Source organism: Tympanuchus pallidicinctus, unplaced genomic scaffold, assembly GCF_026119805.1.
Source record: "Tympanuchus pallidicinctus isolate F22 unplaced genomic scaffold, pur_lepc_1.0 scaffold2, whole genome shotgun sequence".
NCBI lineage: Eukaryota > Metazoa > Chordata > Aves > Galliformes > Phasianidae > Tympanuchus > Tympanuchus pallidicinctus.
The window spans coordinates 24733517-24746658 of NW_026294721.1; the positions used below are offsets into that span (position 1 = coordinate 24733517).

The 13142-nt window shown below is 42.6% G+C and overlaps 1 protein-coding gene across 12 annotated transcripts in view; it reads right to left on the minus strand.

Annotated features, from left to right (window-relative positions):
• LNX1 (ligand of numb-protein X 1) overlaps positions 1-13142 on the minus strand; it is a 105197-nt gene that overhangs the window by 61483 nt on the left and 30572 nt on the right. For 4 of the 12 annotated variants that reach the window (XM_052682907.1, XM_052682902.1, XM_052682900.1 and 1 more), the window contains 2 exons: positions 8872-9052; positions 2081-2555 (listed from right to left, as the gene is read on the minus strand). In XM_052682907.1, the coding sequence (XP_052538867.1) occupies positions 2081-2445 (365 nt within the window). In that variant the 5' untranslated portion in view covers positions 2446-2555; positions 8872-9052. Of the gene's footprint in view, positions 1-2080; positions 2556-6015; positions 6204-8871; positions 9130-13142 lie in introns of those variants that run through there. The other 8 variants (XM_052682901.1, XM_052682909.1, XM_052682908.1 and 5 more) reach the window with 3 other exon arrangements.

Here is a 13142-nt window from a genome sequence, read left to right on the forward strand (position 1 = left end):
CTGGGAAAGCTTCAATTGACTTACACTGTAAAAACCCATGGGTTTTAGAGAAACACCCAACAGCAAAGGTACTCTCTATCTTTTAAATACCTCTGCCCTCTGACCTTAAGGAAACTTAACTATCCTGTTAAGGAAACAAATCATCCTGCAAATGGAAAATACGGCCATTAGTAGCAGCAAAGAAGCCACACAGCTTGCATAGCATGACCTTGTACTGCACTGGGATGTGCACTAGGATGTGGAAGACAGGGAGAACACAGTTCTTCCTCTCCTGCTCCTCCATGGGCTTTCAAAGCTGAGACTTGGCTGGGAGAGCCTGGTGTGGGGGAGGAGCTGCAGAAAGGCTGTGGACAAGTGAGGAACTACAAAGACAAAGAGCACAATAATATAATTTGATAGAGGAAATTGTCAGCTACGAAACACTATTTCTCAACATAGTCACCACCATTAGCTGTGAATTTTCACCTGCGGTGAAGTGAAGCCTGTGTATCACTCTGGTAAAAATCTGCACCAGTGGAGGTGATTTGTTGCTTCATAGCTGCTATGACAGTACCAATGCTGAAACATACCACCCACCTACTCACAGTGCTCACATGCACTGTTTGGTCTCTGTAACATTCAGCAAGTGTTGATGAATGTCCATGGGTGCAATTTTTCCCTCATGGAGGAATACAGTGACACACATTTTCTCCCTACGCATTTCCATACCAGATGCCACTTTCTCAGACTGCCCCACTGCTGCCATCTGTCACATGGCAACCAAATCAACAGAGCATTGGTGGGAAGGTTCAGCTTCTATTGCCACACCTCCAGCATCTGCTTCTGACATAATAGGCCAACATAACAAAATAGGAGGCATTACTTTCAGAGCAGCTCTTGCATATAGCAAAAGGAAAGGCTATTTGCACTAGAGGCTGAAGATTTTATTGTTACAATCTGTAGAGCAACATAATCTCTATGACAGCAGCTCACAGCAGACTGTCAGTCCCTTTACCTGCATCACCGCTGAAATCTATATTTTTGGTATGTCAGAGAATTACTAACCGGAGGCAGAAAACAGCAGATAATCCTACTAATTTCTCTTTCTAGCAGCAAAAGCTCACCTTGTGGAGCATGGCTGGCAGCACCCCTTGCACCATCAGCCAGTTCCACAAAAAGTACCTTGAATAAATTCCTCTTAGGAATCCAAGTGCCTTAAGGAATGGGTTTGTATTTGTCAGGTCACAGAGCCTCTGCCAGCTATGGGGTTCTCTAGCACACTGCTCCAGCCCTCTCCTCATGCATTCTACGATACTGCTGGCACCAATGACCTGCAGTACAGATCAGATTGGGAAAGAGATGCTCTGACATCAGTACTACCATGCCCACCCAGGCCAACAGAGGCCTCTGCCTGTGTTTGCAGAGGAAGAAATCTGAACACTCCTGGGCAGTAGTAGTGCTGAGGGCCACTCACCATCAGTTCCCCCCTGCAAAGGAACTAACTGCTCCCTGGGGATGTTTTCCCTGGATGAGGTGATCCCAGCCACAGCGGTTATGACCAAGGCCGTGGAGGCTGGGCTGCCCTCTGTGAGCCCCTATGTGCCATCAAGGAACCAGTGTGCACCTGGAAGGAAAGAGCCCTCAGCTCCAAAGGCCAGCACCATACTGGGAACGTTTTCTGCTCTACTTCACATGTAGGTCATTTGCAATTCAAAAATGGATTTAAGAAAGGGCAATTACAAAAGCCATAGTATGACTGAAATATTTATGATAGTTCAGCTTCCCAAAACTCACAGATCTCTCTGGATGACTAAATACAGGCTTCCATTATGCAGCTTACCACAAGGTACCTGCCCAGAACTGCTAATGATAGCATGAAGCACCTTAGGTAGATTTCATTCTAAAAAAGCCCATGAGACATCATCAAATACTAACTCAGTTCTAACCTCACGATAGCATGGGTGCTCCTGGGGACTGAAATTGATAAACTATCCTTTATATTAACAGTCTATTTAAATCAGTGTTAATTGCTGATACTTCTCCATCTCCTTAAGGAAAAGGCAGCACAATGAAAAAACCCACCACCTCAAGAAAAACTTACTGGGTTTGGAAATGCTGTTCAAGGTGACCGCGTTGCACAACCTCTGAGCAGTGTTCTGTGAAAGGACAGCTAACCATTAGCTTGTCCAGGAGGTTATTCACCAGTATGCTGGACTTCCTGCAGTTCTGGAGAGCCACCAGCTTGCGGTCCATGGGGCAGAAATCTTTTTCCAAGAGGAAGTTTGTAAGGCAGGCAGCGCAGAAGGTGTGACCACAGAGCGTGTCTAACGGCTGAAGCAAAGGTTGCAGGCAAATGTGGCAGATCAGATCATCATCTACTTCCTCAGTGTAGCTGTACAAGTGGTTTTCCTCCGGTAAATGTGCCTGGCCACAGGTGACACAGAGTGGTGAGGAGTTCTCCTCCATTTTTGCTTTCTGGCTCGTAATTGGAATCAATACAATTCAAAAGAGGGCAGATGAAAGCACGCAACTTGGTTTCTATTTGAGAGAGCAGCAAGGCTTATGTGCCATCAGATCTGTGGGGAAGGAAGCAGAAAAATTATCATCTGTATTGCTTTCTCTGAATTTATGTATGGTATGTACCTGGATATAAAGTACTCCAGCAGCTTTTAGGGAAGGATTGCAACTCTGTGATGGCAGGATAAAAAAAAGAAAAATCAGATTGTGAACTCCAGCAACTTTTTTGCTCCTAAGTTTAGCTCAGCTGACACAATTATTCTCACTGTAAAGAAATATATCAAAATAGAGGGAGTACTACAGAAATTTAATGGTCAAACACCTCAGGTTAGCATACAACTACATCTTGAGTCATCCGACATTTTTAACAGTGGTCACATTACTTCTGTTGGAAAAGCAGCATCATGCATAGGCCAATCTTGCAGTACATGTGCAGAGACACAGGTAAGGAGAATGGTCACTGCCTGAGACACTGGTGCTGGAAGGAAAGGCAGCGAGTTGAGCCCACACCATGCGCACAGCTACAGGGAGGGCTGCCTGGAGTTTAGAGCCTGGGACCTCCAGATCATCCTCTGCCATAGCAGAGGTTCATCTGTCTGATTTTCAAAACCAGTGAACTAAAATGAAATCTATTCCCTTAATAATTAGTGTTATAATTCCAAATCAAGTTATAACTCCGACCAAAGCACCTGCCTGCTGGTGTTTCAGGGATGTAAGCACTGTGGGTGGCAGCAGAACTGAACAGTAATTTGTAGCTTTTACTTGGTGAACCCTGACTGCCTGTTGGAGTACTTACGTCTCATTACATCTATGCTTATTTTGATCCATCTCTTTGAAAATAAACATGAAGATATAAAATATGCAATGGCCTAATTACTACTCTTGCTTGAAAATATAAATCTTATTTGCTGCTCTGCCATAGCACTGTGCTCCTTCTTCCAGCTTGACTTAATTTGCTGAGACAACTTGTCAGCTTCAGACACCCACGTTTGAGGGCAAATGAGGAGAAGAATATATAAAAAAATCTGAGTATGACAGAGCACGTTTTCATTTAAAATAAAAACAAACCCTATTTTTATGTAAAGCTGTTAGGCTCTAAACCTGAGAAATTAGGTTTCAACATGGCAGGCGTTTTCTGTCATAAAGGTAAAATTATAGCCCTACTAACTCTATCCAGATGCTTGAATGTCAAACATCCACTTCAATGCTTTGTTGGATCCTATTCTTATGCAGCTATTATGCTAAGTGTATAATAACATTTTTTGCTTGCAAGACTAAGTTCTGCACACACTCTGCCTCCTGATTAGCGTGAATTCACTTGGATTTAAATGATCCCCTATATGAATTTTTTAATAGAATATTTAAAATACTCTGTACAGCAGCAAATGTTCCCCTTTGTAAAAATATTTATCAGAGTTTTGTGTACGTGTCTTTGAGAAGAATTGTGCAGGAAAAAGAACTGCTGTCTTAAACTAGGAATTAAATCAGTATTAGTTGGCTCTATTGAAGTGACATACAGCAAAATGAAACATGAAAAAGACAGAAGATATCATTCTAGCATACTGACAACCCCAATTAAGAAAGAAGACACTGAAATACTCTGGAAGTAGCAAAGCAGTCACAAAAAAAAAAGAAAAAAAATCCTGAAAAACTTGCAGCACAGCCACACCAACAGGAATATGAATAAAAATAACAAATAAATCACAAGAACATCACGGTAGCTTGAACAATACAGCACTATTATTTTCATTGCAGTCTTGCTAGGGTCATTCAAAGATACTTTTCCCATAGAATGTAACTTGTACAAATGCTGAATGGAGCACTTCGTAGTGATAGTTCAAGGAATCTCTGAAAGCAGACACAAGCTGAGCACACCAGTCTTTGCATTGATCACACCCAGGTCCTGGGGGCCACATCCAGCTGCTGATGCTGAGCTGGGGCAGTTTGGGTCCCCCAAGTTACTGCTGTTAGACAGCTCTCAGCCAGCTTCTCCACGGAGTGGGGTGACGGCATGCTGGTCTGCATAGCTTTGATCTGCTAGCAGCTGCATTTTGCAGAATGAGAGTGGAGTGTTCACTGATGTCAGCATCCCTCACATATGTAGAGGTTCAGAATGGACTGAGCAGATTTAGAGTTACACACACACTGTGTCTACTCCTAGCAATCCTGTAGTTCAAATGGCTGAGAAATTGGGCAGGGGTAAGCTGCCTAAGGAAAAGTAGGGGATCTGATCACTGCCACTTTATATCTAGTGATCTTGAGTGATGAGGACATCGCTGAAATATTCAAGGTATTGAGGACATATAGCAAGCTGGAATAAATCTCATTAAGATAAAAGACACAATTTGAAATATATGTAAGCTACCTTATAACAGGCCTAGTGTGTTCACTCTGGAAAAGCAATGGCAAATGCATTGCTTCTGATCATCTCCCACTCCCACCTCACTACAAGAAAGTTTTAGTTTTGAGCTCCTTACTATAAGAAAGATTGGATATGAGGAAAAAATTCTCAGAAAGAGTGGTGATGCACTGGAACAGGCTGCCCAGGGAGGTGATGGAGTCACTGTCCAGGTGACAGTGGAGGTACTTAAGGAAAGGTAGATGTAGTATTTAGAGACATGGTTTAGTATTAGTATTGGTAGTAGGTAGATAGTTAGCAAAATGATCTTATTTCCTACCTTAACAATTCAATGATTAGAGGTTATCATGACTATCAAAGAAAAAGTAGAAGAATTCAGCTGCACAAGTTCTGCCCTGTACTATGTCCTAAAAGTTTTCAGACTCTTCTGGTCACATTATAGACACTCTTTATGGGCCCAGTATGCTAATAATGTGTTGCTAATAAGAAAGAGTGAGTGTGGGGAACTCTAGCTGAATTTACAGTCTACAGAAATTACAAATACTTGCTGCAGTGCAGAGAATCAGAACCATCCATGTTAATTAATAACAGGCACTGAACGTTTAGGAGGACTCAAATCTTCTAGCCTGTATGACTTAGAAATCTCAGAGTAGACAATAACACAACTTATTTTCCAATCTGAAAAAAAAAAAAAAAAAAAAAAAAAAAGATCTACCACTACCAGCCTCTTCTGGCTCATCTGGTCAGTGGTCACCAACTATGAACCTTCTTAAATTACTGGACACAAGCAATGAAATAATCACTACAAGCCTTTGGAAGGTAGTTATAACACCAAAAGAGTTAGCAGAGAGGATGCTGAATTGAGTTGTGACATAGATTTGGCCAGAGGCAGAAGTTTTTGCAGTATTTGCAGTCATTTTTATTTTAATAATTTATGCATTATCATAACACAGCTACATAATTAATTTCACGTCCTTTTAGGAAGCTTTAAGCTTTGATGTTCAGCAGTTCTTCTTGGGCAGCATAAAAGAGAGGGAAAAGAGGATTAAAATTTGATCTGCTGATCTTGCATTAACATCAGTACCTACGCACACTTTGATCAAGAAACTCTGTACTTGCAGATGGTGCATAACAGCAAAAGGAAAAAAGGCAATTATTACCTGCCTGAAAGTGTCCTCTTTGAGGCACATGCTTGGGAAGGAGGAGAAGGGAAGGGGGGAGAAATCCTGTTTCCATTTGCAGTTGGTGTCCAGACCTTTGCCATCAGCAAGGCAAGGGCATCATCTCAACTCAGAGAGAGTTGTGTGTGCTGGGGCTGCACAGGTGGTCCATGTCCCCATGATAAGTAAGCTAGAGCCTGAATGAGAGCACCTCCAGCACCCGGCTGGCCACCTTGTCAAACATTAACTAGGAGCTGGAGGGGCTGCAGGGGAACAGCATGAGAACAGAATGAGCAGCCAGAGTTGAAAGAGAAAAAACTGGGTGGTGAAAGGCAGCAGGGAAGTAGATAGCAGTGGGAGTAATCAACAGGCACCTGAAGACCAAAGAAAAAAAACTAAGGCAGAGCCTGGAAGGGCAGCAACCAGCTCACATCTGCATTGGTGAAAGGCCAAGGTGAAAAGCATGGTCACTGCAAAGCAGAAGAAAGCTGTACAACAGGTAGAGGAGTTTACCTGCAACAAGATGGCTTGGGAATAGCAAAATCCTCTGACTCATGGGAATGAGTGGCTGATATGGGAATGGAAAATGGCTTCTGAATGGTATAGTGTGTACATAAATAACATTTTATTAATATTACTGCTCTATTGCACTCTGTGCACATGCATCACAAGTACTCTATCCACTGCTCAAAAGAAGCTGCCTTCTTGTGCCCTGTCTCCCCATCACACAGCACTATGGGAGGCAGAGGTGCTGCCAGCAGCTATCCTGCCCTGGTTATCTAGACTACAATTACAACACTGTGTCACTGTCCTTCCCCAGAACAAGGTGTTGCCTTCTATAGGCAGGATGCAGTCTGGCCATGGGGATGTTCTATACACCTAAAAGGATACTGCTCCACAACATTACTCTGATAGAGATGGTCTCCCCTTGCATTCCTCTGCCATACTAGCTGTGAACATGCCACAAATGACAAAGGAAAGTTCTTCCTTTTCTTAATCCTCGGCCTGTTCTGCTGAGAGCCAGGAGATGGACTTGTTGCTTCCCAGTGTTGCAGAGGAACCACGTGAAATTACTGGGAGACTTTGCACCTTAGCCTGCGTAGATTTAACTCCTTCATGACTCCTCATCTCAGCAGTTGAGTGTGGGCAGGATAGGAGCTGTGGGCATTGTCCCCATCTAGTGGTTCACCCACACCAGGATGTCAGCTGGGAGGGAGCTGAAAGATCCCTTCACTCCAGCAGAAGCTCAGAGCACCCAGGCTGAGAGGGGTTGGCTCAGTACAGCCCAGAACTAGCTGCCCCAGTGAGAATCCAGGTTGCAAAATCATTCAATATTTGGAGTTCTACAATGAGGCCTCAGATTTGAATGTTCATACAAAACTCTTTGCCTTCAATTAGGGAAATTGTAATGCTGGTTTAATTCATTATCTTTCAGCAAAATATCCTTACCAGCAGGCCTCCTAGTCACTGTATTTTGTGCTGCTAATTGCATCTACTTGACTGAAGTTCTTTATGGGCTACAATGACTTTCCTGTTAAAGGTAGTACTTATGGTAGAGGCTATTGGGCAGCCTTTTGTCTCAAAATACTAGATAATCTTTTTGGAAGACATCACACAATGACCCATACTGCAGTAACACACATTGTATAGCATCATCCATGCAAAGACACAACAATTCACAGTCCAAAGATCTGGATAAAGAATATTGTATAATAATTGGCACTAACCTTGGGTCAGTTTGATGAATCAGCTTTCCTGGATTTTAGACCTTGTCATAGGAAGGCTATAAACCATTTAGGCGCATAAAAAGCTTATCTTAATGTCTTAGGACCAGCTTTTGTCCCACATGTAATTATCTCTCTCTCTTTTTTTTTTTTTCCTTCCAATTCCTGATTTTAAAATCTGTTATACCAATAGCAGCGTCACAGCATTTTCCCTCTGCTTGACTTGTAATCAGTAGCAGACAATCTCTAATGGAGATCTGCAGCGGTCAGAGAAGAGATGCAAACCTCCAGGTAAAACATCAGTAGCTACAGATGAGTCAGAGATACTGGAAGTATTGATTTAGCGGATAAGAATTTAGGATGCTAAGCAAGACTGCTAGAGAACTGTTATAGAATTCTATTATTCTATTAGCAGAGTTGGCTCTTAGAGGAAAATAATTAAAAGTTCAGCATATCAGCATAGATTGTCTCTAGGACAACAAACAGGAGATATAAAACCTCTCTTTTGCCTGGCCCCAGCTCTCTGACTGTTGATTTTTCAAAGTTACTATTAGTCAGAAATTCCTTCTCAGAGCTTATAAGAATCAAAGCACTTTGCAGCCTTTAGTGATGAAAAACGTTTCCACTGATACAAAAATCTGACAGTACAGTGCAGAAGGTGAATAACCCCAACTTTTCAAGTTGTGACTCAAGCTGTGAAACCTAACAGAAATGTCATACTGTGATGCACGCACAATAACTTTAAAAACTAGAACCAGATTGTTTGAAAAGACTCTGTGGCTCATGCTGGAATTTACAGAATCAACCAGTGTTGGAAAAAAGTTTTTTTTTTTTCTGTTGTGAAATTATGTATCTGAAACTTCTGTTTGGAATGTATGGAAATACGTCCTGCCTTTTCATCTGTCTGTCTCTCGCACACCCACACAAACATTAATTGCTCTCTCTGACGATTTCATGGCTACAAAACTTTACTCAGCATGTTGAAATGAGAAATTCCAGCCCAGAAGTAGTTTAAGGATATTAAGAACAGCTGGATGAGATTTGACCAAAAAGAGCATTTGAATAAGGCAGTACATGTTGACAGGCTAACCTTCCCACACTTACAAGAAGCACATCCTATGAGTGAGCTTACCTTAGCAGAAGGTAATATGAAAGAGAAGACTTGTCGCTAGCATGCCTCAAGCACTCAAGCACCGTGCTGGTGGAGGTAATAATTCCAGCTTCTTGCTTTTTCTGAAGCTTGATATACTCAGGCTTGGACCAACCCTTTATAGCAGAACCACGGGCTCAGACTCCACACACAAAGGAGAGAGCTGCAGCAAAACAGACAGGCAGTGGGTAACTGCTTCTCCAGTGCACACGTTCTACCTCCTCAGAGGAAGTCAATCATCTGGCCAAAGCAAGACAGTGCAAGCAATTATGATTGACTCTTAAATGCTTCCTAAACATGTGCTCATCCTAATTGACATAATAAATGCCATTGGCATTTCACATACCAAATTATAAAATTGTATGGCTAGTTATGTAACAAAAGGTGCATTACCTCTCTGATTTGGCTGATTGCTCCAGCTGACTTCGACAAGACAGACAGCCTCAGAGGCCTGCTGTTAGACATTTGACCTCATGACAAAAGTGCATTTTGTGGCTGAACAACCACATACCCCAGCTGTCTTTGAAGGTGCTGGTAGCAAGCAGTTGGTACAAGGATCCATGTAAACTGCAGGAAAGTGCTTGTTCCTGGTCCCTGTTCCAGATGCATCTGCTGTTGGAGACAGAGATGCAGTGGGGACATGCACCTGTCCATGTTCCTCTTTTGCATCAGGTTGAGGAAACATGGATCCACAATCCATTCTGGAGCTACGGGGGGCTCTAGCCTGGAGCCCCCCAGCCCTGGCATATATGCACCTATGCAGGTACATCATAACAGGGAGACAAAAAGTCTTGCAAATGCAGAGTAAAGTGCAAAATGTGTTTTGTTTCACATTTCTTTTGTATTTCTGTACCTTCTTCAAGAATTTGGTGTTTAGGCCATGGTGCTAATTGATAGTAACTCCATGGGGAGTTACACTACTACTCTGTTTCCCATACACATTAAATTATCACCATTGCCACAAGGCTTGCTAAGTGTCTGGGTAGCAAAGAGAAAAATAGCATGTTCCAACAAAATGCAAAGCTACATAATGAACCTAAATCACACTGGATAACAGAGAAAACAAAAAGGACATGGGAATTATACATACTCAGACCTCATGGAAAAACAATGCTAGAGTTACATCACATTAGAAAAGCCATGGGGAAATATTGTTTACTAATTCTTCCACCTACAGAACCTTTGATATTTAATCTAAAAACCTTGTTCTCTTTCCCTTCCTCTCTTTGACCTTCCATGCCTTACTGTGCAGGGTAACCCTGACACAGTGAAGGCCCATACCTACAGTAGGGGTACCTTCCTAAGCAAAAAGATTTCCTCCTAGGCATGCCTCTTCTTTTCTGGCTAACCAGCTAACACACTTCTTGCTATGTCCCCAGCACCAAATGTTCCTATCCACTCTGAAAAGAACAAGTTCCTGCATCATGCTCCCTTCAGCCATTCTCCAGGTTGCCTAGCTTAAAGAACATGGCAAACCTCTCAGTGACCCAGGCATGTTGGATAAAGAAGACCCTCAGGATGACTACAAGCTGCTACCACTGTGTAGGAGGCTGAGAGATAAGGGGCATAGAATCATAGAATAGCTTAGTTTGGAAAGGTCCTCAAAGATCACCCAGCCCCCTGCTATGGACAAAGCTGCCACCCATCAGATCAGGCTGCCCAGGGCTCCATCCAGCCTCCAGGGATGGGGCATCCTCAGCTTCTCTGGGCAGCCTGTGCCAGTGTATTCTACTACCCTGTGAGTTAAAAAAAAAATTACCTAACATCTAGTCTAAATTTCTCCTCTTAATTTAAAGCCATTTTGAGAAAACTTACTTGTTCTGATTGAACTGTTTTGCTTCCCACACCCTGAAAATGATGGGTCTTTAGAAATCAGGTAAGATTTATACTTGAATTCTCAATCTGCAGGACCAAAAGCAGGTATGAAAAATATAAAGTCAAACATGGCACCCCATAAAAGGCTTTGAAGTAGCTTTTATCTCTTTCATGGCACCAAATCTATTGCATTTTTGTAGTGATATTCATGTTGGTAACAATGAAGAATGATTTGCCAGACTCACTCATGGCTTTATGATCTTAGAAAAACTCAGCCAAAACTCAATGAGAGCTAGAGCATCAGCACAGGGGGACATCTGCCTACACTGATGCTATCTCACTGGAAGCACTCATTAGGGAAGATTCTGAGTGGAACGAACACGTTTGTGCATGCCAGAGAGGGTGACTCCTTCAAAAGCCAATGTGGCTTAGCCCTATCTCCAAACCATCCAGCAAGTATTCCTGGGAGGACTTCCCCCAGCCCTTCCTCCCACACAGCCACAGCACCCTCAGACTAAGCAGCATCTCCTCACGTGTGACCATGAAATAATATTTAATAACAATAAAGTGCTGAACAGATGATGGATAACCCTGCTATTAGCACTGCTTTAATTACACTGTGCCTTTAGAGCTGCTCCTCTTATCCAGAAGTCTCTTAATGCTTTACAAACTACTTAATGAGTTCTCACAACTCCCTGTGGGAACCTTTTTTTAGGATTAGCCCAGAGCATGGCTCGGTGAGCAGTGCATGGGCAGGTGGCTGCTCCCACATTGCAGGGCTATGTCCTCGTGGGGCTGATGCCCAACTTCTCTTGTCACGAGGAGGGCCACAGGGGTGGTCTTAGATATGATTTGAGGGAAAAACCCTCAAGTTTGTCAGTGGGCTGCATCCTTTACTTTGTGAATTTAATCTTCTATGTCTTAATTCTGCTTACATTGCATTTAACTATGTCTATGTTTATAATTTAAGTTACAAGTTTGTAAATCTCTATAACTTTAATTATGTATCTTCCTGTATTTTTTTTTTTTTTTTTTTTTTTTAAATCTTTTCACAGGCACACAAAAAAAACCCTAAAAAAAATTAACTAGAAAATTTGTTCCCATTAAAAAAACTGTACAAATCAATGGCACTCTGTCCTTTGTAGTAACTTAATCCAGAAGCACCCTGCCACCCACTCCTGGCATGGCCATTCCAGGGCCCAGTCACATGCAGGGACTTGCAAAAGGGAGGGCACAACATCAGGCAGGTTGGTCAGCAAGCGTATTTCAGCAACTTCAGAGTAACACAACCCACAGAAAGCCTCCTAAATAATGGGCAGGCATGCAATATGCATCTGGAAAGAGAAATTTCAGGGACTGAGGGAAAGAAGTTCAGACGAGCTTGTGAGCTCTTGCAATGCTGAATTTCACATTTAAAAATAATTCACTGCTTGAAGGGGGAAAAACCTATTGCACAGTGATTAGGCTGAACCCAAAGCCCAGTGACAGTGGTCTGTTTTTTAGTCTCAACACTGTTTGCTTTTTGGGTCTTTAACAAATAACGTATTATCTTTCAGTCAGTTATCTCTCATGTTAAATAGTGCTGACAACTCCAATAAATATCTGACGATACAGCCTGCTCCTCCTCTGGGAGCAAGCTGTGCACTACAGCCTATAGCTGACTCCCACATAGGAAGGAATGGGGAAACAAGAAGTACTCAGGCAGTAGGAGCAGCTCTGTTCAGCTCTCATGAGTCACGATAGTTACTAAGATCTCTGTTCAACAAAAGTATCAGTGAATAAAGTTTGTTTATGACAACAACTGGGCTCTTAGCTTCCATCACATCCTCCAGAGCCTACTTCTGTTTCATCTGCTCAGTGCTGGGAAGAAGCAACCCTGCATATGGTACTACTCATAGGTTTCGAGTCATCACTGCTTTAAGCTTTGTGGAAACTCTGACCTAAGGCCTACACTAATTAAGACACGTGCTGCTGATGGTCTTATAACATTCTCCTTGAAATGAAGAGGCTCACAAAGGTTTTATCAGTGAGGACACGAGAGCAGCACTAGCTGGAGAAGATTGCTAATTCTGCAGCTGAATTTATCATCTGCATCCAGAACCAGTTTGATGGGTGTGAGATTATTTGTGCACTTACTCCTGTGGTGAGAAACCCATTAGGAATTACATGCTCAAGCTGTTCTGCTTCCTGCCAGTGCACACCACACGTTCATATGTGATCTGCTGCATGCACACAGGAATTTTGTCCGATTTGAACTTCTTCCTACAAGTTGTAGCTTGTAAGAGTGTTTCCAAACTTTTTTACCTGGACCAAGACTACAATGTTTTCTAAACAGCAGTAATACAATCAGCTTACTCCTTGGGCTGAAACTACGGGGGGGGGGGGGGGGGGAAAACAACCCAAAGCTACACTACAAGTTGCTTTCCAACAGGAAGATC